The sequence below is a fragment of the Pollicipes pollicipes genome, unplaced genomic scaffold, assembly GCF_011947565.3.
Source record: "Pollicipes pollicipes isolate AB1234 unplaced genomic scaffold, Ppol_2.1 Scaffold_5724;HRSCAF=6776_pilon_pilon_pilon, whole genome shotgun sequence".
NCBI lineage: Eukaryota > Metazoa > Arthropoda > Thecostraca > Pollicipedomorpha > Pollicipedidae > Pollicipes > Pollicipes pollicipes.
The window spans coordinates 39673835-39700427 of NW_023596746.1; the positions used below are offsets into that span (position 1 = coordinate 39673835).

Consider the following 26593-nt stretch of genomic DNA (forward strand, 5'->3'; position numbering starts at 1 on the left):
TATTTACGGCGGGCGTTCAGACCGCCCGTCAAGGACAACCGTTATCTTAAAAATAAACGGGCAGCGCTTGTCGCAGGAGTGAGGGAGGTTGTCAAACACTGAGGGAGGGAAGAAGGCTCAGGAGCTACCAGCCACTCTGAGTCGTTTGTTTCCTTGCACGATCGCTTTAAGTTAAGGGCAAAATTTTCCAAAATGTCTGGGGAGGGGAGATGAGCACTCAATGTTGTCCACCAGTACGAGAGTTTCCGTTGCTACAGCGGGTCGTGCGTGTTTGTGCGTGTCGTACGTTATGCTTTGCGCCGCGGTGGCACGTGGCCTGGGACCAGAGTGCAAAAAAGCAGACTGGTAGCCGAGAACGTAGCCGAGCGTCCGTTTCACTTGTGCGATTTTTAAATTGATGAATTGAGCAGATTGGGCATCACACAGTACCCCGAAGTGGTGCTGGAATCTGGTGGTAGGACTGGGAGAATAAAGGCAAAATTCCTATTTTCATCCTACTGTAGATCTCTAGCTGTAGAAAAGACAACGGCAAAGTCGTAAAAAAAGGACACGTCCAGCCTAACCTCTGAAAAAAACGAAATAGTTTTCTGAGGTAGTCGGAAGTGTCATTCAACGACGGTCACTCTCGCGCGTGCCGCACCCGCCGCCTCGCGTCACTTGCAGCGGCCAACGCCTGCTCGGCTTTACGCAAACTACAACCCAGGGTATCGCCGTCCTTGCTTCCGGGAATGCGGGCTTGCAGGCTCAAACTTTGTGATAATTTTTTTCACTGGCCGTATCTCAAAGCTTGTTTGACTGTTCTCAACCAAACATGGGATGACACCGTTCGTTTTTGAACTCATTTTGACCCACTCTTTCCAACACTAATTGGACCCCTTACTCATTTCCGGGCGCCGAGTCCAATCCAGCCATTGATCTTTGGTCTCCAGAGGACCTCCAGCCTGTCTTCAAATAAAATATGTGACCAACTAGGGGCCACCAGCCGAGACATGTCCCCCGGTTATGCACTGTGAGTCCCTGACTGACAAAGCGGCTCCAGCCAATGTTTCAGGGATTCAAACCAGTGCAAATCGTGACCTCTGGTCTTACTCCTGATTGAAAAATGACGGCAGATGATTTATGATTTCTTTGATGATCTCCTGTCAAGCATATCCTCGTCACTTTTTGCGGATAACAGCGATTTGGTGCTCAGATGAAGAATATGATCACTCATTGCCACGCCCCCAAAACGCCCTTCACAAGTTACAACAATGGTCAATACGTTATAGTCCCTATTTTTTCGCTCAAAAATCAGCCGTTATGATTTTCAGTAAAAGACGACGAGATACACCGGCATATTCTCTCGTGCTAGCGCAATATTCCTTTTGTTTCATCGTTCAGATTGCTGGGCATCGTTCTCGACCCGAGGTTGTCCATGTCCAAGCGCGTTGAGCAGGTCCGCACCGAATGGGTCACACGTTTGAATTCTAGGTACATCCCTTGATCGAGGTGCGGTGCTGACCGGCATACGTCATTGTTATTATATATTTGTTGGTTCTTCCTATTATTGACATATTGAGCACACTACAAGATATGTCACAAAGATGAGACAAAATCCAAGTCACCCAACATTTGCCTCCACACATCTATTGCCGCATCTATCCACCATACACACTTAGGACCAGCAGAGCGTCGCTCGGGCCTTACAATTGTATCACGTATCACTGTTTTGTTTTGCCATAGTTTAAATTACGTCCTTCCGCGAACCTCTGTGCCACCTGACTTAGTAGCAGCCCCTTGGCAACTGGCACCTCGCAAAGTTATGTTTCTTTTTACTGATTCTAACCGCACCGGCAGAACAGCTTATGTACAACAAAAATTCGATCGTATGATCGCAAAGTATCCACACTTTCGCTTTATATATACCGATGGCCCCATGGCTGAAAACCACACCGGATGCGTGATACTCTACCAGCCGCTACTCACAAAAATGTAGGTTACCCGATGGAACAACCATATATCTCGCAGAACTGTTTGCCTTACTTATTTCTTTATAACATATCGAACGACAAAATTATAAGACCAGGCCCGTAGTAATTTGCTCGGATTCTAGGGTGAACCTTTTGTCACTTAATAACCCCGACCTCACCCACCACCTCGTTGTTCGCATGATAAACATTTGTCATTCTTTATGCACACAAGACATAGACATCGCATTTTTGTGGGTGCCAGGCCACCGGGGTATCACAGGAAATAAGAGGGCCAACCAACTGGCTAAGGAAGCATTGGCATCCCCTGATATAACACCAGTTCCTGTTGACCATACTTCAATAAAAACGGTCATTCACACTTTAGCAAAACAAGTTTGGCAACGACAATGAACAGAAACCATCAGGAAACAGCTTCACGGCATTAAACCGGAAATTGCACCTTGGCCGTCGGTAAATCGTCCAGACCGTTTGGGAGAAAAAGTATTAGCACGTCTTCGAATCGGACACACAAAGCTTACACCTATTTATATTTAAAACACCCGCGCCCCTATGTCATAAGTGTGATCGTCCCCTTCGGTTAAGCATATTTTGCTTAAATATGACAGATTTCAACACCAGCGGAAGACACCGGAAACATACTGTCACCACAACGTTGCATTATCGTTAGAGGTCCTCCTAGGTAATGACCATCCACATCTTCTTGACCCTTTATTCAATTCCCTTAGACGTGCCGAAATGCTTAAATTATTGTGAAAGGATAAGATGAAGCGTTTTTTTCTTTTTTCAAAACACATGTAAGTTCGGGTTGAAATAGACCCTTTAAAGGCGTGGAATAGTCCTAACCGGCCAAAACGCCTAAAAACAAGCAAAAACAAAAAAACTCAACCAAATGTCGATGATAATATATTTTGTGCAACCAGACAACGCAGTATTCTTTATTCTTCGTGCTCCGTCCCCCTCTGGACTCGTTTCCCTGTCTGTCAGTCCAGGCCGGCATCACCGCAATGCCGGCACCGATGTTTCAAACCGGACCAGCACAACCAGCGCAGCAGTGCTAGTCCCGGCCACTCGGCCGCACCCAGCCGGTTGGCAGCCCGAGTCCTGGGGTGCGGGTGATTACGCTTCTGTCGCACTGCTCGGGGGCTCGGGTTGTCAACTGAAGAAAACTACAGGGTAACTGCTGCCACCTTTCTCTTTCGTCGCCGAAGACAGCGCCGCGCGCCCAGTGTCTCACCGACACATAGGCCCTTTTCGACACAGGGACCTATATCAGCGCGCAGACCCTTTCGCTGGCGTTGGAGTGCTCGGCTCTGCACGCCGAGGCCCCTGAATACAACGTCCGGCCGGCCTCTTGGGCCCTTAATCGCAGTTCCCGAGGAGCCTTGGAGCGCATCTGCATCCTGTGCCCCCCCCCCCCTTCCCCCCTCTGCTTGCACTTCTGTTTCAGAAGCAGAAGCCGATTCTAAAGCCTTCAAATGCAACCAAATCTTCAAAATATGGGCGGTAGAAAAAAATACGGCCATGCTACCGGTGCGTTCTGCAGGTTGGTATGCCAACATGGGTTCTCTCCCCATAAGTGACAGCCCATTCTGGGCCTAAGATGAGAGCGCCCCTCCCAGGTCTGCAAAAGCCTCTGGGGAAATGTTCTTAGGTCTAAGAGCAAGTATTGGTCTTTCGCGGACTTAACACGCGCTCGCGTGGGGGTGGGGGTCAAATTGATCCCCCGAAGGTTTTTCCAGGATGGTTTCCGAACGTCGCGGCATAGCCGCGCCAAATTTTGCGTAGATGTTAACAACTGATGTAGCAGATCGTTTGGTGTAAAAAATAGATGTATTTGTAAGGTCACTAGCCTATGTCAGGTCAAAGTCAGGCCATGGCCTCAGCAAAGCCAATTTCTAGGGAATCGTTCAATCTGATGCAACAACGGAGTGTTTGACGAAGCTATACATCCTTGAGACGCTTTATTACGCAACACAAGCATTGAATGAGCAAATTAAGTTGACCCAAGGTCAGGTATGAAGGTCAGTTCGAAGGTCAGGTCAGGTAAAGTCAGGTCAGAAGGTCACCAGGGTCAAAACCAACCTGTCTTACTGCTCTAGGGCTTGCTGTATGGGGCATTTTCCAGTGCTCATTTTGAATTCATCGATAGCAGGAACCGCATCATACATCTTCATTTGACTTCTTAGAGGTCATGATAGGTCATTGGTCTAACATGACCTAGGTCGACATTTTTTAAAGAACATACTGCCAGGCGTAATTTTGTCCCTTATTCAAATGCAAAACACGGGACAGTCTTGTATGATTTTGGTCACAATGACCTTCAAAAAGTCAAGCAAGGTCACTGACCTTAAATGCGCTTGCGATCTTTTGCTTAGAAACAGTTGCCTAGGTTCTGGGGGCTCTTTGGAGACCAACCTGAAATTTGACCTTATTTGACCTTATTTGACCCGAACATCATGACCAAGTCACCTCAAATCTTGACCTAAGTGAGCTCACGTACAGGTCAACACACCCTGAAAATTTGGTGTCTCCAGCTTTCTTAGTTTCCGAGATCTTAGGGGGGGGGGGGTCAAACTGACCCCGCCACCCGAGCGAAGGGTATCTGGCCGGCCACCCGGGCGCGTGTTAACCTATGCCGTTTCTGGGCATGAAAAATTGCATTTACCAGACCTAACGTGGGCCATTCCTGAATTTACCGGGGTGTGGGCCCATCCCAGGCATAAAAGATGAGAAGTGCCTTTTTGTCACGTGAGATACTTATTTCATAAGCCTAAAATCTATAGTCTCCTAATTAATGAGGGCCACTTGGGTCTACAAAGGCCAGGGGTGTCAATTTTTGTAAATTATTGGGGGGACCGAACCGAAGGCCCAACAACCTACCATACCACCCCCATTTATTCTCGCCAGATTTAGCCCACTTAACTGTGATTAAAGGTAATATATGCTTTTAGTCTTTGCATGCTTTATGAAGTCTTTAACTTAAGCAGCATAGTAGTCATTCAGTGGTGGATCCAGGGAGCAGGCACTGGATGCACGTGTCTCTCCTGATCGGCACATGGAGGCGCTCCTTTAGAGGCCACCTTAGGACGCCGATGGCGCTCTTCTGTGACGGTCATGGGAGGCGGCACGCATTTTGTTTGTGGGGGACGAGGACGGGGTTAGTCATTAAGGGCTTAAGTCATCCCATATTCCAGAGCTTATCACTTTACCCTTGCAAACCAATGCGTGCTCTATGACCCTAAGTATGTGAAGTTTACTGCATCGTATATCTCCTCAGCTGTTACGATTTGTATCTGGTGTTGAGAGCAGCCGTGGCTTTGTATTATGAGAGTAGTACGAGACGCCACTAGGCAGAAAGATAATAAGATAGTCTTTGTTGTGGTCATCTTTCACCTACGTTTTTTGTAGCATTCCAGTCACAAACAATGGGGGGCTCTAGCCAACACTGAAGGGGGGGGGGGATGGGCAACTCAACATTGGGGGCCGGGACCCTCACAAAAGGATATAAATCAACACCCGTGACTGAGGCCCCTTCCAGACCTGAGAGGACCCTTTTTGATCGAACCCACCATAGGCCCTTTCCAACCGAAGACGGGTCCTTTCGAAGACGAGTCCAAGATGGGCCTCTCCTGATTAGAAGTGGGTCCTTTCCAGGCCTTAACTTACATGCGCGTTTCCTATCATGGAATGGGCTCTTTTCAGACTTCGGACAGGCCCATCATAAGTTGAAGGCGGGGCGCAGGCCGGAAGGAGGGGGGAGGGGGCACCAGGGGCACATATGCCTCCCCTTTGGTCCAGACAGCCTTTAGGGCTCCTGGGGACCGGCGATCAAGGTCCCGACAAGGGGGTCCGAATAGTTGGCCAGAGGCTATATCAAGACATCCTAGCCCGCAAATGTCCATCAGATGCCGATTGGGGCCCGTAAGGGCAATGAGGGCCCGCCGGAGTGCCTTTTCACCCGGAGCTCTTTATCAAGCTGTGTCGCCTCCACCCCTTCCTTACAAAAACTTTGGGTCTTCCATGGTACAAGATACAGCTTGTGGGATCTGCGACAGGCTCTCCACTAGGCTTAGGTATTTAAATGGGCTCTTTCTGAACCTGAGATGCCCCTTTTCTCGGTAAAAACTTGTTGCCAGTTCTCACGTTTCGGAAGTCCGTGGATGGCCTATGATATGAGGGCCACTGCCATTAATAGATTCAAAATGAGCATGAGAAACTACCACATACGGCAACCTCTCGAGTAAAAGGCGAGTGCACAAGTCGAAACACGCATCCTCTCGACACCAATTCGCTGCTAGATGCGATAATGCGCGGGAAATTCAGGATTGGACGAAATTTAGCTTAGTATGCAATATGCCAAATAGTTGTCAAAATTTATTTTGTTGACTTAGTTAATTTGCTTGCTTAATATCTTCATTTATTTAAAAACAGGATGGTTTATTGATTGAAGTACCGATATTTTACAAAAAATGGCTCTAACATCTAAAAATACAATGCGGTTTATGGTTCTTCTAGGTGGTGAGTTCTAGGGTATAGCCCTAACGTACCAAAAAACTGGTAACCGTCTAAAACCGTTACATTTTTGGCGTCTATGCGCTGAATAAGTAGCAGTTTGAAGGTTCTGTTGTATACAGACATCGATTCTGTCGCGGGCGGGCGTTGTGTTGAAGTTGTGGGTCTGTTTCCGGATGCCGCAACACTCACCATCGTTATTTTTTTACATTTCAGTAAATTGAAGAGCTTCTATCGAGCATGCCAAGGTAGTGCAAGAAACCTCGCTGACTCAGTACGGGTCGAGATTCGTCCGGTCAAGGGGCTCCATGGAATAAGGCGTCTTCCGAAGTTTTGTGGTCCGTTTTATGGTTTTGGACTGTTCGGCGACATGTCTCGGACATAAAACCATCTGAGCAAGTAAGGCAAAATCATGTTTGCCTGTTTTGACTTTGAATGCCATTGCACATCAATGTAAACTGATGTTATGCCAACTGGGATTGCTTGCTTGTTGCATGAGGGCTAGGAATTGAGAGCATTTAATATGTGTGGGCTTTTAAGGTGCAGCCATCAGCGATCAGTTAGCTGACACTGATGGTAGATGGTGACAAGTTTGATATTAACACTTTGTGGCTTGAGGAGGATTCAGACTGCCAAAATGTGGGTCAGGGTGTACTTTCCTACCTAACGTTAGAAAAAATCATTGTACACCATTCGTCGTGTTTAAGGCATGACATATCGTAAATAATCTCAAAACAGGTAGAATCATGCTCCTACCTTCGAATTTCAATAACTTTGATGGCGGGCCCCCGAGCGCCGCGCGCACCGCACCGCCTGGACTCCCCAGTGCCGTTTCCGCGTTGCCGTTGCGTAAATACAATATTTCTGCGTACCAGTACCAAGAACTGTACAAAATGTACCGGACCAAATTAACCATTCGTCATGTTTAAGGCAGGACAACCATAACCTAACTGCGAACCATAAAAATGTTTACTTAACATAAACCATATTTACCATAGCCATATTTACCGTATAAACCATATTAACTGCGAACCATACTATAAACCATAACTATAACTATAAACTATACTATATAAACCATACTATAACTATAAACCATATCTACTGCGAACCATAAAAATGTACGGGGACAAGGTAGCAAGAATCCATGAAAAAGAATCCATGAAATTTGATCCTCGACGCCAAGGGGACCATGGGTTGCAGGGGGATTGGGTGGGGAATGTAAAGCAAAATGAGAACATGGCAGCTAAATAAAAGCTCACTATATGGCACCTATATATGGCATGGAACATGGATGCCAATGAGATGCTGGGTTGAAGGGGATTTAGGGTGGGGAGGTTAGGTTAGGTTAGGTTAGGTTAGGTTAGGTTAGGTTAGGTTAGGTTAGGTTAGGTTAGGTTAGGTTAGGTTAGGTTAGGTTAGGTTAGGTTAGGCTAGGCTAGGCTAGGCTAGGCTAGGCTAGGTTAGGTTAGGTTAGGTTAGGTTAAGTTAGGTCAGGTCAGGTCAGGTCAGGTCAGGCTAGCTTAGCTTAGCTTAGCTTAGGTTCTGGTCTATTCTCAGTTAGGTTAGGTTAGGTTAGGTTAGGTTAGGTTAGGTTAGGTTAGGTTAGGTTAGGTTAGGTTAGGTTAGGTTAGGTTAGGTTAGGTTAGGTTAGGTTAGGTTAGGTTAGGTTAGGTTAGGTTAGGTTAGGCTAGGCTAGGCTAGGCTAGGCTAGGCTAGGCTAGGCTAGGTTAGGTTAGGATATGTTCTGGACTATTCCGGCCTGCGTGTTTCATAAATGTACCTAAACTCGATAAGAAACGATGTTGGTTGCTTTATTATTGTTACCTTGGTCCCATACATGTTTTATGGTTCTTGATAAGCAGAAATATTGTGCTTTCGCAACAACGTAGAAACGGCGCTTGGAAGTCGAGGCAGTGCGGTGCGGGGCGTGCGGCGCTCGGGAGCTCGCCATCGTATTTATTAAAATTCGAGGGTAGGAGCATGATTCTATCTGTTTTGAAATTATTTATATGTTCCGCCTTAAACACGACGAATGGTTTACCTTGGTCCCGTACATTTTGTAGAGTTCTTGGTAAGCAGAAATATTGTATTTACGCAACGGCAACGCAGAAACGGCGCTGGGGAGTCCAGGCGGTGCGGTGCGCGCGGCGCTCGGGAGCTCGCCATCGAAGTTATTGAGATTCGAAGGTAGGAGCATGATTCTACCTGTTTTGAGATGATTTACGATATGTGCCGCCTTGAACACGACGAATGGTGTGCAATGATTTTTTCTAATGTTAGGTAGGAAAGTACACCTACACCAAAATGTGTGTTATATCTTGGTCAGCCATCAAAGCTATGGTAACAATCCCAGTGCATGTACATCATAAATACAACAGCTCAGAGCTTAAGACATGAACAGAACCAATGTCAGTGTGTACAGAGCTTGTCTTTCATAGAGTAATAATTTTGCAAATGTAGTTTCAGGGCAAACATACTCAGTAAAATTGTTGCAGAAATCAAGCAGAATTTGGCCTTACCTGAGTTTGAGTCATGAAAGTGTGAGGCTCAGTACACTGATGTTGCCAAGGCATTGGATGCTGCAGTAGGTACTAAAAAATAGATGTTTTGCACAATGGGGTGGGGCTGCCTTCTGCCACTCCCTGGGCAACAAAGTCCCTGTTCTGCTGCTTAAAGCAACACTGTCACCATTTGTATGTTGTCATAAGTGATATCAATTCTTGAGGCCATACAACTGCTCTGAAAAAAGTATAGAAGCAAAGAAGTGAGTGTGTATGTGATATTTAACTCTTAGCATTGTCATCAAAGTGTACAGTAGCTGATTCCCACTCTGTGATATGCTGTAAGGAACTAGCCACTTTTATAATAACATGAACCCACTTCCACATTATTGGTAACAGTAACTTGTTTCTTGTCCCACTGCTTAGAAGCAAGCTGTCATTGATAGGGCCTATAGGCAATCTTTTTTGGCAATTATATTAATGTTGGAATGCAAAACTGCCAAGTTTTGAAGATTAGCTTCATGGACACTGAGTGAGATGAGGTGTAATGGCAATATGAGGGTGCACTGATGCTTACATGGTGCCCAGGGCATCAGTCTGGGGACAGCATTTGTTTGGTTTGCTGCTAATAACCTGTGCAACATATCCAGGGGTTGATATTTTCCAGAAATTCTGGACGTGAGTATTCAAAACCTGCAAATTAGAATTTGAATCCCAGAAGCCACTGATGAGTCCTGAAATATTGTCATTTGATATACAAATAAACATGTTAAAATATCCTATAGGCTTAATTTGTCTTCAAAATCACAAGTTCATGTGCTGCACATTCCAGCAAGTTCTGTGGCACAAGTGTGTGCCCTTCAAGATTAATGTTTGTCCACCTGGCAATTCCAGATGTAAGGGGGGGGGGGGGGCAGATCTGACACCCAGGCTATTGTTCAATGGATGTTTGAGTGTTTTGGATGGAGCCCTTGAATATGGTTATGAAACCTAACCATACAGAGTGCAAGATCGCCAATGAGGTCATCCAGTGCCCAATTGAACTTGCACTAATGTATTCTATGTTTCCTCTCCAATGATTCCATACTCTTATACAGTTCTTAGCTGATAAATGAGTAAAGTAGTTATGTTGCATCCAAACTGGCATGTTAAAGGGAATTAGTAAGGCACCATGCCTAACTTTTCATGCTTTGCCAAAGACTACTCTAACATGTTTGGTATGTTACACCTTATATTGTGTGGTATGGTATGGCATAACAACAAGGTGATGACTTGACTCAGGCCCCACCAAAAACCAAAACTTCAGCACCTGCACAAGCAGGTGCCAATTCATCATACATTTCACGTGGCCAAGCTAGGAATATAGCATGTACCATTGGGAGAGGCCTTGAGTGCAGTCAGTCAGTCACAACCAATTTAAATGGGTAGGGAGATGGGAGCTGTTCCAAATGCCCATTTCATCTGACTTTTTTGGGGATTTGGGATTTTTGGGATTTGGAGGCCAAATTCCAAGGAATCCCCAGCTCTGGTTTTCGGCCTCTCAGGATGTCAGTAGGGTTGTGTAAAGCGGGCACACAGGAATTGTAGTACACAGGTTGGGTGGCAAACATTACATTTAAATTATTTCTGGCTTTTAAATGGGGTTAAGAGGCGTGAATGAGGTGCTGGAAAATGATAAAAAAGTTAGCTCACTTACAGCTAACTTAAATTGCCAACAACTTCTTTGGGGTGTTAACACATCAACTTGAATGGGGAAGTTAAAGCTGGATTCACCTGGCTATGCCTGGTTATCAGTCTGCGAGGCCATATTGGCATGCAAAAATATTGTTTAGACCCCATTGTGTATGATGCTTGTGATTTCACACCGTCTGCGGTACATGCCACATCACTTAATGTTTGCTTGCGATTCCATCTTTATCTGTTCCTTTTCGTCATGTGTTTTTAAGATTTATTCTGAACTTTTTCGGGACTTATTTTGGTTTACGTTAGCCACAGGGTCAAACCTTTGCATCCGTCTCCCCATATTATGCGCCAATGTTGACTTGGGGTCTGAGTCGCCCTTTTCGCAGATTATTGGATACGGATTTGGGTCAGTCATTCCTGGCAAGCTGCAGTGAATGGACAAAGTCCAAAGCTGAAGTAAAATCGTCATTTGTGACATTGTTCTCATGTGGTGGGATATATTAATGTGATCCAACTTTGTATGCTGACCCAAAGCCAGACCAAACCCATTGGTAGTGCACCAGTGAACTAGCAGAGAGGTGGATGCTTTCAGTACAGCAGGCTTTGATATCTGAGTTATCTGCATTTGAATGTAAAATTTTCTTTTTGTGTTTTTGTGGTGTTTGACTCCAGGTCAGGTCTCAATTTTGCCTCCCCATGACTCACCTCATTGCACAGAATCCACCAGTGAAGGCTTCAAAGCGATTGGATGAGCTGTTCAAGAGAACACTTGTGTCTGCTTCATATGCCTGTTTTCTAAGCCCTATCAGCACATTCTACCTGTCACATGATTCTACCTACCCTACAGACCCATTTGTGTATAGCATGCAATGTAGAGCAGACTGCATTAAATGTGACAAATTAACAAAAACCTAAGGTATTCTGGAAAAGTCATGCCTGCTTTAAATATGGTTCAAGGTTAACAAAAATGAGAATGTTTTGCCCATTTCAAAACTGGAAGTACTTCTTGATGCAATCCCCAGGGGTTCGGATTCCGCGGCATACAATCTGCATGTATGAGGTGGGACAATCTTGCCAGGTTTGCTGTTTATTTCATATTGTGTCAGCAATGGCATGCTTACAGCAATGCAGATGGTAGTGAATTGGGGGTCAGCCATGGATTCATCCATGGCTATCTCAATTAGCCATGAAAAAGTATGACCAGCCCACAGATCTTGTAGTTCGCAACAATTTAGTAATGTAGGACATCTGTACCATGTAATAAATATCATCTGGTTCTTTGATGAGAGTTGCAAATTTTAGATAAGGATTGACAACATTGTGCTTGCTGGTTATAAATTTCAAAAAATCGCACTGTGTGGTAATTTTCAAAGAGCTTTACTATTAATGCCTCATGCTGTGTCATTGTAATTTGAGCAACATGATTTTCTGCCACAAAATGATTGGCCCACGATTCAGCTCATGACATTTACGACGAATGAGATTCAGCTCTTGGTTTAAAGTGGTGTCAAGTGACATTGTTCTGAACCAGCACACTCAGGTCGTGGCTCACCCTGAAACAGTTAGCTCGGGGGCCAATTCACGGTTTGGCTTAAGTCAAACTCAAGTCTGTAGTGTGCTAAATCAGCCTAAATTAAAGCTGTCTTTGTATGCTGTATTTATGTTGTTTTATTTCTGTAAGGCAATCCACCTGTTAACCATGAGGCTGTACCCATACCTCGGTGATAACGATGCCTGACCGGGCACACCTACTCTGCCCGCCCATTTGCATTTTTCCAGATCTTTAACTCGAAATTATGAGATTTTTTCAGGCAGATTATGAGGGATTTTTAGAAATGTATACATCCAAACCTCCTCTTTGGTGTTTGTAATTCTAAAAGAAATATCCAGAAAGCTAGTTGTAGCCAAAAACAATAAGAAATAGCATCATATAGTATTTTTAGAGAACCTGCCAACCATTTCACGGACGTGTTACTCATACTCGTACCCACAACCATAGCATAGCCGTGTCCATAATCTTCCGGAAGTGTGCCCAGCTACTTCATTACCCATAGCACTTTGGTATGTATAGGCTTGCCCAACCTGTGAAGTCCTGCCCCACATCCACCTGCTACCCATCTGTGATCAGCTGTACCCATATCCCATCCATTCCCATATCCACCATTTCTACCCATATCCCATCATCCCAAAAATGGCCCATCCATTTCCATTTTTCATGGTGTGCACCCTCTAAAAAATGCTAAAGTTTCAGAAAAGTTTCCATCCGTCCCAATATTTCAGTTTGCCTTAGCATCTGCCTTCTAATTCAGCCACTCGTGACGGCTTAGGTTTGAGTCACTTTATGCACTTGCCGTTCGTCACTGACTGGGAAGTTTTCAGTTGACGCCGAAACTTTCTGTGATCAGGAGAGAAGGGGCATTTGAGAATAGGTACGTATTTTTACCCTGGGCTTTGTGAACCATTCTAAAACTGTTCATGAGTAAGTCGCAAGCACGAGCTGTGTGTGCGATATTCCCATAAGTGAGTCTTGCGTATGCCATGGGAAGACGAAACTATATGTCTCATGGTTTACTCATGTAGCATATATTTTTTGTTATTCCATGTCGGTGGCGGACTAATAGCACTTGTACGGGAAAGCATAGTAATGGTAAACTTCTGTCCCCATGAAGCTCGCCACCAGTTCGTGTTGCATTATCAGCCGACTAACTAGCACGCCATGTCAGCAGGGTGAACCATGTTCTACGCTCAGTACGTGCTGAACAAGAAGGGCCCGCTGGCTCGGATCTGGCTGGCTGCCCACTGGGACAAGAAGCTCACCAAGGCCAATGTTTTCGAGACGAACATCGAGAAGTCCGTCGACGGCATCCTGCAGCCCAAGGTGATGCGTGCTACCTGCTGGACTGGCGAGCAGAGAGGTGTTCAGATGGTGCGGATGGAGCGTTGAGAATGCGGCGCCACACATCCAGTATTCGGGTGTGGTGACCACTATTGTCATGCGCGGACGCGTCACCCACTGGTTATTTGCTGGATCTCCTTCGCGGTGTGGACTAGAGGCTTGGGGTTGGGTAAGGGCGTGGTTTCCCGTGCAGTTGGCTGTGTAGTAGGTGGCTGCAGCCAGCCCTCGCTGTACAGCCGGCCCTGAGTTCGGATCAGACCGCGGCTCTCCATGTAAAGCAGGTCTGGCTGTGGGTCAGGTGGCTGCAGCCAGCCATCGCTGAACAGCCCGCCCTGAGTTCGGATTAGACCGCGGCTCTCCTTGTAAAGCAGATCAAATCCTCGGGACGTTTCCTTTGGGCAGGTTTGACGACCTGCCATCAACGAGCTTGCGGGGGCTGCACCCGTGCACCTACTGCATCACTATTTGGGCTTCCGCCGCTAAAGGCGTATTAAGGATACGACAACAACAGTGATGTATGACATGCGTCGTGCAACATTTAACAAAATCAAAACTCCAACCATCGCGTGGCCATTTCACCTCGCTGCTTCAGTGCCGATGGCTGTAGAGGTGACACGCCTGGCTGCCGTGGTAGCGATGCCGGTGAGGGGTGGTGCTGCCGGCGGAGCGTGTATCCGACCACCGGTGGTGGGGTGGCGATGCCGATGGGGGGTGGTGCTGTCCGACCGCCGGTGGTGGGGTGGCGATGCCGGTGAGGGTGGTGCTGCCGGTGGAGCGTGTATCCGACCGCCGGTGGTGGGCGGCTCCCGGCCATAATCTGCCACAGCCCGAGGAGAGCGGCTCCACAGCCCGAGGAGAGCGCGTCCCGTCTGTGTGAACGGCGCTGTGATGTCGGGACCCGCTGCTGACCTATCCTGACCTGACCCGACCCCGTCAGGTCAAGCTGGCGCTGCGCACCACTGGTCACCTGATGCTGGGCGTGGTGCGCATCTACTCCAAGAAGGAGAAGTACCTGCTGGCCGACTGCAATGAGGCGTTCGTCAAGATCAAGATGGCCTTCAGGCCAGGCATGGTGGACCTGCCGGAGGAGAAGCGGGAGGCGGCCGTCAACGCCATCACCCTGCCAGAGGTCTTTCACGACTTCGATACGGCCATGCCAGAGCTCAAGTGGGTGTCATTGGCGTTGAGGTCTGGCGCGGGTCGCTCGTGATGCGTTGGAAGGCTCCAGCAGGTGACTGCTGAGTGGACTAATAGCATAGCGAGCTGCGAGGCAGTTGCCGGCCAAATTTGACGTACTTTTGTCGATCTTTTGCTCGGTTGAGTCATTTAACTTTACCTCTTGTTTTACCTTACACGCTAGTTTACCACCTCAAGCGTAGCTCCAATGTTGGTTCGATCGCAAGTACACTCTTTGGTTGCTAAACAGCGATAGGTACGTTGTGTCAGAAACGTGCTTTGAAACGTGCCCACCTCATGGTTTGACATTCCTCTGCCGGGTGTCCCGCGGTAACGCTGCACCCGCTAAACGCCCTGCGGACATACGGTAACCCCACACCCGCTGAATGTTCTGCGGGTTTGCGGTAACCCTGCGCCCGCCGCACCGCTCCTCGACGGCAGTGCGGCGGCGATGCTCAGGCCCTCGCCGCTGCTCACGCGTCCGTGTTGGGTTACAGCGACGTGGACATCCAGGCACAGTTTTCGTTCAACCAGTCGCGGGCTGAGGAGATCACGATGCGCGAGGACTACGGCAACATCTCGCTGGTGACCGGCGACGACGGCTTCGGCGACATGGGCTTCGACGCTGAGCCACCCGAGCTGATGCGAGACGCTTCCTCGCTCGAGCCCAGCCTCGAGAACGCCGTGAGTCGGGGGGAGCGGGGCGTGTGCGGGCTAGGCGCGGCCGTGCAGAGATGGCGGACTGCGGGCAGATCTGAGCAGGTTGCGGGAAAGATCGCTGCAAGGCGTGTTGTGTAGCCTCTGCTGGCCTGTCATCACTGATAATACTAGTGTAGTGGGTTGGTCAGTCACACCAGCCAATGCTCACAGGATAGTCATTGATAGGTCACGTCGCCCCTCCCCATCCCCCTTCTCATCTATCTGTCATCGATAGGGCTGCCGTGCCGTGCCCTAATGGGCCCGCCCGCCGCTGGCCCCTCCGGCCCGCCGGTGGCCACTCCCGATCGCCGCTGGCCGCTCCGGCCCGCCGCTGGCCACTCCGGCCCGCCGCTGGCCACTCTCGCCCAGCTGACCTCCACGTCCTGGCCGGCAGAACCTGCTGTTCGACGGCAGCGGCGCGCCCAAGCCGGAGGCGGCGCCGGCGCCCGAGGCCGTGCAGCAGTCCACCTCGAAGGCCGGCGTGTCGGCACTGGAGCTGGACGCTCCGATCCGAGACGACGGCTTCGGCGGCAACCTCGGCCAGGACATCATGGGTCAGTGGGCATGCTGGGCTGGCGGGCCGGCCGCTCCGCTACGCACGGGGCGCTGGTGGGTGGTGCTGCCCGGAACTCTGTGGGATATCTGATGGTCAGGTGTGCGTTGGCCGGTGATACGTGGAGGGGGGGGGGGGGGGGGAGGGGTTATGCTAGCACGATTTGGTTACCATGCGACGTGACGGAGCTGACGTTTGCCGCCATGTTTGCTGTCTGTCGTCCATGTTTGCGGCCACCTGTCAGAGTAAGAGTCTGAAGCTGTCAGACGGTGGTTCCGCATCCCCGGCCCGGGAGAGGCCGGCCGGTCCCCGTGCGCCGGCTGACAGCGCCCCGGTCGGTTCCGGCCAGTCGTCGGTCTGTTTCGGCCAGTCGTCGGTCCATTCCGGCCGATCCTCCTTCCGTCTGGCCGTTTCTCCGTCCGTCCAGCCGTTCCTCTGTCTGTTCCAGCCAGTCCACGGCCTGTTCCGGCCAGTTCTCGGTCCGATCCGGCCGGTCGTCGGTCCGTTCCAAGCGGTTCTCGGTCCGTTTCGGCCAGTCCTCGGCCCGTTCCGGCCAGTCCTCAGTCCGTTCCGACCAGTCTTCGGTCCGTTCCGACAGGTCATCGGTCCCTTTCGACCAGTTCACAGTCCGTTCTGACCAGTTCTCGGTCTGTTCTGGCCAGTGCTCTGTCCGTTGCGGCCAGTTCTCTGTCCGTTCCTGCCGGTCGTTGGTGCGCGGGCTGACGCGCACCCCGTTCCATTACAGCCGGCGGCCTGTTCGACGGCGGCCTGTTTGACGACGCACCCATGCCGGACGCGCCGCCGCCCTCCGAGCCGCCCGAGTCGCCGGCGGCGGCGGCGCCCGAGCCGCACCACTCGGACGACGAGTTTGACCGGATGGACGCCAGTCCGATGGGCGGCGGGCACAGGTCGGCCGGCCTCCTCACCACCGCACGGGCCAGTGGGCTCCTTTGTCCTGTGTACAGTGGGTCCGCACCGGCCAGTGGGCTCCTTTGTACTGTGCGCAGTTGGCCACGCTCCCGAAGGAGATTGGGCTGAACATACAATTATTGAATTATCTATTTATTGTTATTTATAATCACGAAATTATCTGGTTTCGGGGATAACAAGGGTTTTGGCTCGGGAAGTGGTGTTAATTATCAGGCGATCAGTAACACTTAAAACGCTACAAACCCTCTCTGTGCTCTTTTTCGGCCGTAGCGTTTTAGTCCAGAGCGCTGCCGTGGTGGGGAAGTGGGTGGGTCGGGTGGGGGAGGGGGAAAAAGATACCACCAAGGCGAATTGTCGCTCACCTTTCATTAGGGTTTCAACGAAGCCAACATTTTGCACAATTATTTGTTTAAACAGAGAAGAAGCAAGAAGGGGGCAAGTTCATCAGAAAAGGAGGCCATGTTTCCCCATGTTTTCTGCGATGACGATCTCTTGGGACGCGGGTGGATCTTTTTAGGTTCTGTGATTGGTTGTGTCCAGCATCCTGCAGTCGGCAGATCATGTTCCGTTACTTGTGTAGTTGTTCCTTAAATGTGACCACCGTTTGTGGCTTTTTATCAACGAACACCGTACGCCCCGGTTCGCTATAGGTGTGGACTATGATGATGATTGGAATTTAGGGGTCCGCGACATCGAGGATCATTTTGCGCCGCCTGTGTGGACTACGAAGGGCAGCTGAGAACTAGGGATGTTTTGTGGCGAAGCTGTTTGTTTTTGTGGAATGGTCATGCTGAAGGCTGGCCGTCTGGCGTCCGTGCCGGCCTCACGTGACGCTGCGCAGCCCGCCTGCTGGCCGACACGTCTCGTCTGGCCGCAGCTCTGACGGGGACTCGCGGCCCACCTCGCCGACGGCGGCTGCTGCGGCCGGGACCGAGGCGCCCGCCGAGCCGCCGCCGCCGCCACAGCCGGAAGCCGACGCCGAGCCGCCGGCGCACGAGCAGACCACGCTGCTGCAGAACGAGGAGGAGACGTTCGCCCTGCCGCCGGTCGACGCCAGCGCCCTGAAAGGTGCGCGCGGGCGGCGCCGGGGCGACGGCCGTCCGACGGCCGTGTTTCTGAAGGGTTATTTGCTGTTTGGTGGCGTTCAGAAAGAGAAGCCATTGTCGTGTTGATCTCGGCACCGCCTGTTACTGTGTCCTGCTGACGGTAGCGTCTCACCCGTGTGACTGTGACCTGCTGACGCTGATGTCTGACGCCTCAATGGTGTGGCCGTGACCTGCTGACAGTGGTGTCTCACCCCTGTGACTTTGACCTGATTGCGACGCCTCGCCCGTGCGCAGCTGGCGTGACGCGCAGCAAGCGGAAGCGGAAGCTGATCGTGGACGAGGTGAAGAACATTTCTGGCGAGGAGATGAAGACACAGCTGTCGGACACGGCCGACATCGTGACCTCACTTGACCTGGCGCCGCCCACCAAGCGACTCATGCACTGGAAGGAGACGGGCGGCGTGGAGAAGTTGTTCGCGCTGCCCGGCCGCACCATCCCGGCCACCAGCCTGGGCAGGGTAGGCACTGACCTCGGCCGACGGTGGCCAGCCGGCGGCAGCCTTGCGCTGTCGAGGAGGGTGGCACAGCCGATGACGCCCGGTCTGTCGTGGCACGCCGCAGAGAAGGAGGGGACTGGTGCTGGTGCGGGTCTGTCACTCATGCGTCTGTTGTTTCGGAAGCTACTGATCCCTTTGTGTTCAGTGCAAGGCACTTTCAGGCAAACGTTATTACAGTTTTACCACTTTGTCCTGAAAGCGCGGTTGGAAGGAGCCTTTTCTGCATTTTCTGAGATGGGATGGGTTCGATACGCTTCAGGCGCTCGTTTTTTCCTGTGATTGGCCTGCTGCCGGTGGCAGCGACGGCGTAAAGGTCGAATGACGTCAGAAGGCAGGACGGACCGTGCCGAGCATTGCAGCACGTTAAGTTTTCTCCCGCAAAACCCTGCCGTTGACTCTGGAATGGTGGGGTCAGGGCTCACGCGACATACACCGCTGAGCGTGGGTGCTGATGCCAGAAACCCCTCCAATGAGGAGGTTCGGTCTAAGTCTTTTGAGACAATGATCAGCTGTTTTGTCGAAAATTTGGTGCTTTGGGATATGCACCATGCTTTCCATTGTATAGCATTCAGTATTTTTCTTTTACCGGAGCTTTTAAGATGCTTCACGTCCTAGGCAAGTCCTGTCGCTGTCCGTGTTGCCCGATGGTAAGCATCCACAGCGTCCGCACGATGTCGCTGTGCTGCTTTGCCTCTATGGGTTTGCCCCAGCCATATCTGGCTCTGCTTCTGCCCCCACCCTGGCAGATGTACACGCGCCACCGGACGGCAGGAGCCCCGCACCTCTGTCGACCGTAGCCCGCCCCGGCAAACCTGCATGCGCTGCCCGACGTCAGGAGCCCCGCCCCCCCCCCCCCCCCCTGTTGACCGCGTCCCGCCCCGGCAGATGTACATGCGCCACCTGACGTCTCGACCGGCCGACAACGAGGAGGGGGGCGAAGAGGCGGCTGCCGTGCCGGAGGACGAGCTGCACGTGCCGCCGGAGCCGGCGCGCACCGACGAGCGGCCTGCGCGCGCCGCCGCCCGCAGGAAGCGCAAGCGGGACCCCGAGCCAGAGCCGGAGGTGAGCGGCAGCGTTCAGGCCGGGCTGACGGCCAGGGCGTGCCGGCCCCGCCGGCGTGTCGATGGTCAGGCGGCGCTGCAGAGCCGGGCAAAGGAATAACATTGGAGGACTGCGGGTGGTCCTTGTGTGTGTGTGTGTGTGTGTGTGTGTGTGAGTGTGTGTGTGTGTGTGTGCGTGCGTGCGTGCGTGCGTGCGTGCGTGCGTGCGTGTTCGTGCGTGCGTGCGTGCGTGTGTGTGTGTGTGTGTGTGTATCACTGCCTACCTTGTAGGTGGCAAACTTTGTGGTATCACTTAACAGCTGACCAACTGTCTGCCTGATGGAACATGTCTGGATCTGGATCGACTTATGTGTCCGATATGTCTGGATCTGGATAGTCTGACACGACTGACTCGTCTGTATCTGGGTCGGTTGCGTTCAGGAGGAATCCCCGGCCGGGGTGGAGCATCAGTTGCTACAGCAGCAGCAGCAACAGCAGCAGCAGCAGGCGGCGGCGGCAGCAGCGGCAGCAGCAGCAGCGGCAGCGGCGGCGGTGGCCGAGCAGGAGGCGGCAGCGGCAGCCGCGGCGGCCCCGGCAGCGACGCCGGCGCCGGAGGAGGCGGCCGAGCCGGTTGCGGAGCCGCCGGTGCCGACGCCAGCGGCGCCGCCCGCCGAGCCGGAGAGCGTGATGACGGCCCAGGCGGCCGTGGAGCCACCCATCACCGACCAGCCGCCGCCCATCCCGCACATGGAGAACATGGGCTACGACCAGGTACATACACCGCGCATTACGCTGCTCGGGGAATAGTGACCTATCACGCTCATAGAGAACATGAGGTACGACCAGGTAAGTGCTGCTGGGGTGGATAAGGCTACCTTACATGACGGGTGTGCACCTGTAGGACATCAGGTCCTTCTGAGTGCGATATGTTGTAACAAATCCTGGCGACGCGTCTTCACTCGGCAGCCAGCACGCGCTTGCTGTTGGGTGAGCGTCTCGTCGCGCCGCGTGCGAGCGTCGCACGTCTGTTCCGTCCCTCACACCGCCGATCGTCTGCGACGTCAGCAGGTGTCCAACCTGGCCAACATGGGCTACGACGAGAACATCGCGCCGCCGGTGACACCGGGCGCTGTGTCGGACCGGGGCCCGCTCAGCGTCTACAGCAATGGCCCGGCCACGCCCTGGGACGACGACCTGGCGCAGACGCTCGCTCAGGTGTGTACACGACAGAACTGTCTGGTGCAGACGCTCGCTCAGGTGTGTACACGACAGAACTGTCTGGTGCAGACGCTCGCTCAGGTGTGTACACGACAGAGCTGTCTGGTGCAGACGCTCGTTCAGGTGTGTGCACGACGGAAGTGTCTGGTGCAGACGCTCGCTCAGGTGTGTACACGACAGAGCTGTCTGGTGCAGACGCTCGCTCAGGTGTGTACACGACAGAGCTGTCTGGTGCAGACGCTCGCTCAGGTGTGTACACGACAGGGCTGTCTGGTGCAGACGCTCGCTCAGGTGTGTACACGACAGAACTGTCTGGTGCAGACGCCCGCTCAGGTGTGTACACGACAAACACACGACAGAACCGTCTGGTGCAGACGCCCGCTCAGGTGTGCACACGGCAGGACGGTCTGGTGCAGACGCTCGCTCAGGTGTGTACACGGCAGAACTGTGGTGCTGACGCTCGTTCAGGTGTGTGCACGGCAGGACGGTCTGGTGCAGACGCTCGCTCAGGTGTGTGCACGGCAGGACGGTCTGGTGCAGACGCTCGCTCGGGTTTGCACACGGCAGGACGGGCTGGCACAGACGCTCTCAGATATGTACACATAAACACACGGCAGGACGGGCTGGCACAGACGCTCTCAGATATGTACACATAAACACACGGCAGGACGGGCTGGCACAGACGCTCTCAGATATGTACACATAAATACACGGCAGGACGGGCTGGCACAGACGCTCTCAGATATGTACACATAAACACACGGCAGGACGGGCTGGCACAGACGCTCTCAGATATGTACACATAAACACACGGCAGGACGGGCTGGCACAGACGCTCTCAGATATGTACACATAAACACACGGCAGGACGGGCTGGCACAAACGCTCTCAGATATGTACACATAAACACACGGCAAGACGGGCTGGCACAGACGCTCTCAGATATGTACACATAAACACACGGCAGAACGGGCTGGCGAGGCCATACGCGGGGAGGGCACGTCCAGGCACGGGAGCTCTCATTCCCGGAGGCCGGAGGTGGCATGACAGCACAGACGCTGGCGCAGGTGGGGACCACATCCTCCGCGTTGCCAGGTACCTGCGACGGACGGGCTCCGGTAGAAGTGTGACCAGCTCCGTTGTTTCGTTATGCCACATGTACCGCTGCTGCTCATGCTCTGCCGGGAGGCGGACTGTGTTTGGCGTCACTGGCAGGGTAACTGGGCGTGGTGCTGTAGGCCTCCGAAGCCTGCCTCTGGGCGTGGTGCTGTAGGCCTCCGAAGCCTGACTCTGGGCGTGGTGCTGTAAGCTTTCGAAGCCCGTCTCTGGGCGTGGTGCTGTAGGCCTCCGAAGCCTGACTCTGGGTGTGGTGCTGTAAGCTTTCGAAGCCCGACTCTGGGCGTGGTGCTGTAGGCCTCCGAAGCCCGACTCTGGGCGTAGTGCTGTAGACCTCCGAAGCCCGACTCTGGGCGTGGTGCTGTAGGCCTCCGAAGCCCGACTCTGGGCGGTTCCATAGTGGGGAGGGGGGGGGGGGGGGGGGCGATGGTGTGGTGCTCAGCTGCGTTTCTAGGAAACCAGAGGTGTGAGGTTCGATTCCCCACGGTGTCCGCCTGTCCTGTCAGGGTGAGAGACACGATACCATATAGCCTCAGCAGTAGCTAAGTGTGTCGTGAAGCTTCAATGACTACATGACGTGTGTGCTAGCAACGTTTTGTTCATGCGATCTCGGCAGCTCCAGTGGCGACCATTTTATCCCCGACCTAACATGTGACCCGACATACCACCTAGCGTGACCTGTGAACGATCCGGCAGCCGGAGGAGGCACAGCAGGAGGGCGAGACGTACGCCCAGTTCGAGGACCGCGTCAACAACAAGCGCGCAGCCGTCATGTACCGCGTCATCAAGACCAAGTTCGAGCTGAGCGACCAGCTGCAGTTCAGCGACCTGGTCCGGCGCAACAACCGCAAACAGGTGAGCGCGGCGGCGCATGAGGGCATCACGGAAACGGTGACACGCCGGCGGCGCACGAGGGCCGTCGCCGAGACGGAGACACGCCGGCGGCGTGCGAGGGCCGTCACCGGGCATCATCGAGACACACCGGCGGCGCGCGAGGGCCGTTGCCGAGGCACAGACACGGCAGCGGCACGTGAGGGCCGTTGCCGAGACGGAGACACACCGGCGGCGCGCGAGGGCCGTTGCCGGGGCACAGACACGGCAGCGGCACGTGAGGGCCGTTGCCGAGACAGAGACACGCCGGTGGCGCGTGAGGGCCGTCGCCGAGACGGGTGCATGCCGGCGGCGCGTGAGGGCCGTCACGGAGACGAGTACATGCCGGCGGCGCGGCGCGGCGTGGAGCTGACGGGTCACTGGGCCGTACTTGTCAGCTGATTGCAGGGACATCTGCGGTTTCGTCGCGGGTTGGCGGCTCAACGCGTTTGCCAGTCAAGAATATGGCCAAAGATTTGTTTGTTGCGTGGAAGGGATGCGTGTCTGCCTTCAAATTTTACCATGGATCCCTGTGTCTTCACGGCCACGTTGTTCCGCACACGGGCTTGTTTGGGAAACTTAAAGTCGTTTGAAAGTTGTAGCGTCAGTAGTGAAAACTGTAGTCTCCATATGTCTACCAGTACTTCGTACGCAGCTGCAAGTTGACTCCGAAAAGACTGCACTCTTTTACGGACGAAATAAACACATAGGTATCTTTTCACTTCCGAGCTGTCCCTGCTTTGCCAGCAATCCAGGCATTCAGCCACCAAAATTTTTGCGTTTGTCCGTTTGCCTTGCAACCTCCAAAGGCACCACTTCTGAAGCCAACCAGCGTGCCGCGGGACCAAAGTGATGTGTGATGCTGAGGCCTCGACTTTTCCGCCCTGCCACAGGTGGCACAGAAGTTCTACACGGCGCTGGTGCTGAAGAAGCTGCAGATGCTGGAGCTGGTGCAGGAGTCGGCCTACAGCGACATCGTGATGACGCGCGGCCCCGGCTTCTCCAGCGTCCAACTGTGAGCAGCTGCCGTGGCGCAGCAGCGGCTGTGAGCAGCTGCCGACGACGGTCGCGCCGCGACCAGTACAAACAGGCCGGCCGCCGGCACGGTCGTCCGCCGTCCGCGGTGCATCCGGACGCCACGAGCCAGCGGCGACGCCCGCGCGGCGGCCAGGACCCGCGCCTCCGGGGTACTGCAGCCGGAGGCTGCATGCCGGCGGTGCAGACTAATCATCTGGATCACGTGTCATGGACGAACGGTCACTGCGTCGGCGCCGGCGGGCCTGTGGTGCCGCCCGGCCGCGCACCTTACTGAAGGTGTAAATCGCTCGTAGTGTAGCTTTCCGTGCCCGGCGTATCGCTTTGCCATTAGACGTTTGTGACACCGGATGGGTGTGTGACGCCCTGCCGAAGGGCTTGACCCGCGCGCTTCTCTCGTGCTGTCATGTTGGGCCGCGGGCTCACTCGGCTCCCGCGCTGTCGGTCGATCGCGCGCCCCTCTGGCAGGCGGCATGTCGCGACGGTGCGAGCGGACAGTGCGCCGAGCCGACCTGGGGCACGCCGCGCCGCTGGGAGACCAAGGAGACAGCGCTGGGCGCTGGGTGGTTCGCCGGCGCCAAACGATCCGATCGCGACTCGCTCCCGATTCTGTTCCGTGCGATCTGCCGTGATCACGGTCGTGCGGTGGATTCTGTTCCGTGCGATCCGCCGTGGTCACGGTCGTGCGGTGGATTATGTTCCGTGCGATCCGCCGTGGTCACGATCGTGCGGTGGATTCTGTTCCGTGCGATCTGCCGTGGTCACGGTCGTGCGGTGGATTCTGTTCCGTGCGATCCGCCGTGGTCACGGTCGTGCGGTGGATTCTGTTCCGTGCGATCTGCCGTGGTCACGGTCGTGCGGTGGGTGTGGTGCTGCCTGGCGGCGTCAGCTGACGCGACCGCCCGGGCCTGGCCGCCGTGTCCGGGGCGGCGGGAGGGCCGCCTGCGGTGTCGAGGTCATCACCCGTCTCATGACCGATCTCACGGCGTCCACGCATGCGCGTGTCAGGCTGCATGCGATCACCGGCGCGCGGTGGATGGTGTGCGTACGTTTTATGCAGGAGCAACATAGATAATAGACGATAGAAACAAGCGGCGTTCTTTTCATGGTGATGATAACTGTGCAACGTTGGTGTAGTCAGGCGCGAGAAACTGTCCTATTCCTGGCGTACGAATTCGCCCATCGATTTATAATTTTCCCCTTTGGTATGAAGCCTAGCACCATTGGCGCGAAGGAAATCGTCGCGGCCGGCCCGCCTCCCGAGGGCCGGCTCTGAATAAACCGGATTGAAAGGGGTCGATTCTGAATGAGAGGTCTGACACAAAACCGACTGAAATAATGGAACCTGTGCCAAGGACCGGTTGAAACCCACTCGGCAGGAAAAAGCCCGACCCTGCACGAAACCGACAGCCGTGTCCGCAGCTGGACGGGTCAGGCATACAAATAGAAACAAGGGCGCCTTTTCCGCCGCGTTTCACGTTTACACCAAATGTTTAACTGCGGAACAGCCCCTTGAAGTGACGGCGAACATTATTGTGCACTCTTCTTTTAATTAATCAATTACATTTAATCTAATCACACTTATTATATGTCGAGATTAACGGACTGCAAAACCCTTGAGGTTCGGCACATGCAGCTGATGTCCATTTTGCGCTCTCGTGCTTTGGCTGTTTCAGTGTGTTCAATGCCAGTTGAACCATGCCGTCATGTTAGGCACGATGATATTCACAGTATGTGTTACTATATGCGCAGAACACGCACGCTACCCTTACAGCTCGGCTGATAAATTCAGAACAGTTGAGTGATAGCGAATTCGTGCTGAAGGCCCGAGTTTTCCGGTTTTGGAACTTCCCGCAAACATTATTTCCTTACAACAGCGGCACCAAATCGGTTTGGTGAGGGGCCAAACCGTTGAAAGATTTTTGGTCATTTAGGCGGCACGGCCAGAACAACGCTTCCCGTCCCCTTATCCGCTGGCGGACGGCTAGGATAGAACGAAGTCGGGAAAAGGTACTCAAACGATTCAGAATGTTTAACACACACTGCATTATCATCTTGAGCATCCTGGAATACGTGTAAAAGCCGTGGCTCAAGTGTCGTGTCAAGTGCTTGGAAGAATCGGGCTGCAGTAATGACATGGTTGAGTATTGTTGGATTTGGACCGGTCGACGGTTTGGAAATGTCAGAAAATGCAGATCCAGGTCAAAGTTGGCAGGTTCGGACGTATACTATGCAAAAGTTCAAAAACTATGAAAAGTTTTTGGCACTTGCCCTATGGGCATCCCAAATTCTGACGATGACCTGCGCAGCACGAGGTGACACGTCATTAGGTTACAGTGGCGGATTCAGAATGTAGGCGGCACCAAATGCAAAATGAAAGGTCTTTACGAGTTGAAATTATTTCTGTCGGCGTGAAGAAATAATTTACACGGTAGGAAATGATTGTAGGTACAGCTGGCGGAGTTCAGTGACAAATTCCAAGTGAAACCTGATACTGCATGGGGCACGGTGACATCTAGCGGATAGGGCGGCAGGCGCATCTTCAGTGGCGCCGCCTACAACTTCCATGACGCCACCTACGGTGATGGCGCCGTCTACGGAGGTGCCGCCGCCTACAGGTGACGCCGTCTACAACCCTTCACCTCTGCATCTTCTCGAAGGCCCTACGCCGACACCGGGCACCATCTGCTAACCTTTGGGGCACTCTTGATCGATCACGGGCCATCCAAAAAAAAATTTCCATTCGCCTGAAAGGCTCTGTATGTTTTTGCTAGGACACCATATATTA

At 52.9% G+C, this 26593-nt stretch overlaps 1 protein-coding gene across 1 annotated transcript; it reads left to right on the forward strand.

Moving 5' to 3' along the window:
- The first annotated feature begins 6607 nt into the window (after nucleotides 1–6607).
- vtd (RAD21 cohesin complex component verthandi) lies at nucleotides 6608–24897 on the forward strand. The gene is made up of 14 exons (XM_037226486.1): nucleotides 6608–6881; nucleotides 13393–13547; nucleotides 14503–14732; nucleotides 15239–15425; nucleotides 15835–15994; nucleotides 16739–16901; nucleotides 17801–17991; nucleotides 18264–18487; nucleotides 19412–19588; nucleotides 20008–20130; nucleotides 20182–20337; nucleotides 20632–20781; nucleotides 22597–22755; nucleotides 23664–24897. Exons 2-14 carry the CDS (start codon nucleotides 13404–13406, stop codon nucleotides 23787–23789), a joined length of 2190 nt encoding a protein of 729 aa, XP_037082381.1. The 5' UTR covers nucleotides 6608–6881; nucleotides 13393–13403; the 3' UTR covers nucleotides 23790–24897.
- The last annotated feature ends 1696 nt before the right edge of the window (nucleotides 24898–26593 follow it).

What these genes read in the sequence shown, in the direction of transcription:
- vtd (XM_037226486.1), top strand. Translation starts at nt 13,404, where the DNA reads ATGTTCTACGCTCAGTACGTGCTGAACAAGAAGGGCCCGCTGGCTCGG. An exon ending in CGGCGGCGGTGGCCGAGCAG is followed by an intron (nt 20,131 to 20,181) that starts GAGGCGGCAGCG and finishes CCGGCGCCGGAG; the next exon opens with GAGGCGGCCGAGCCGGTTGC. An exon ending in AGAACATGGGCTACGACCAG is followed by an intron (nt 20,338 to 20,631) that starts GTACATACACCG and finishes CTGCGACGTCAG; the next exon opens with CAGGTGTCCAACCTGGCCAA.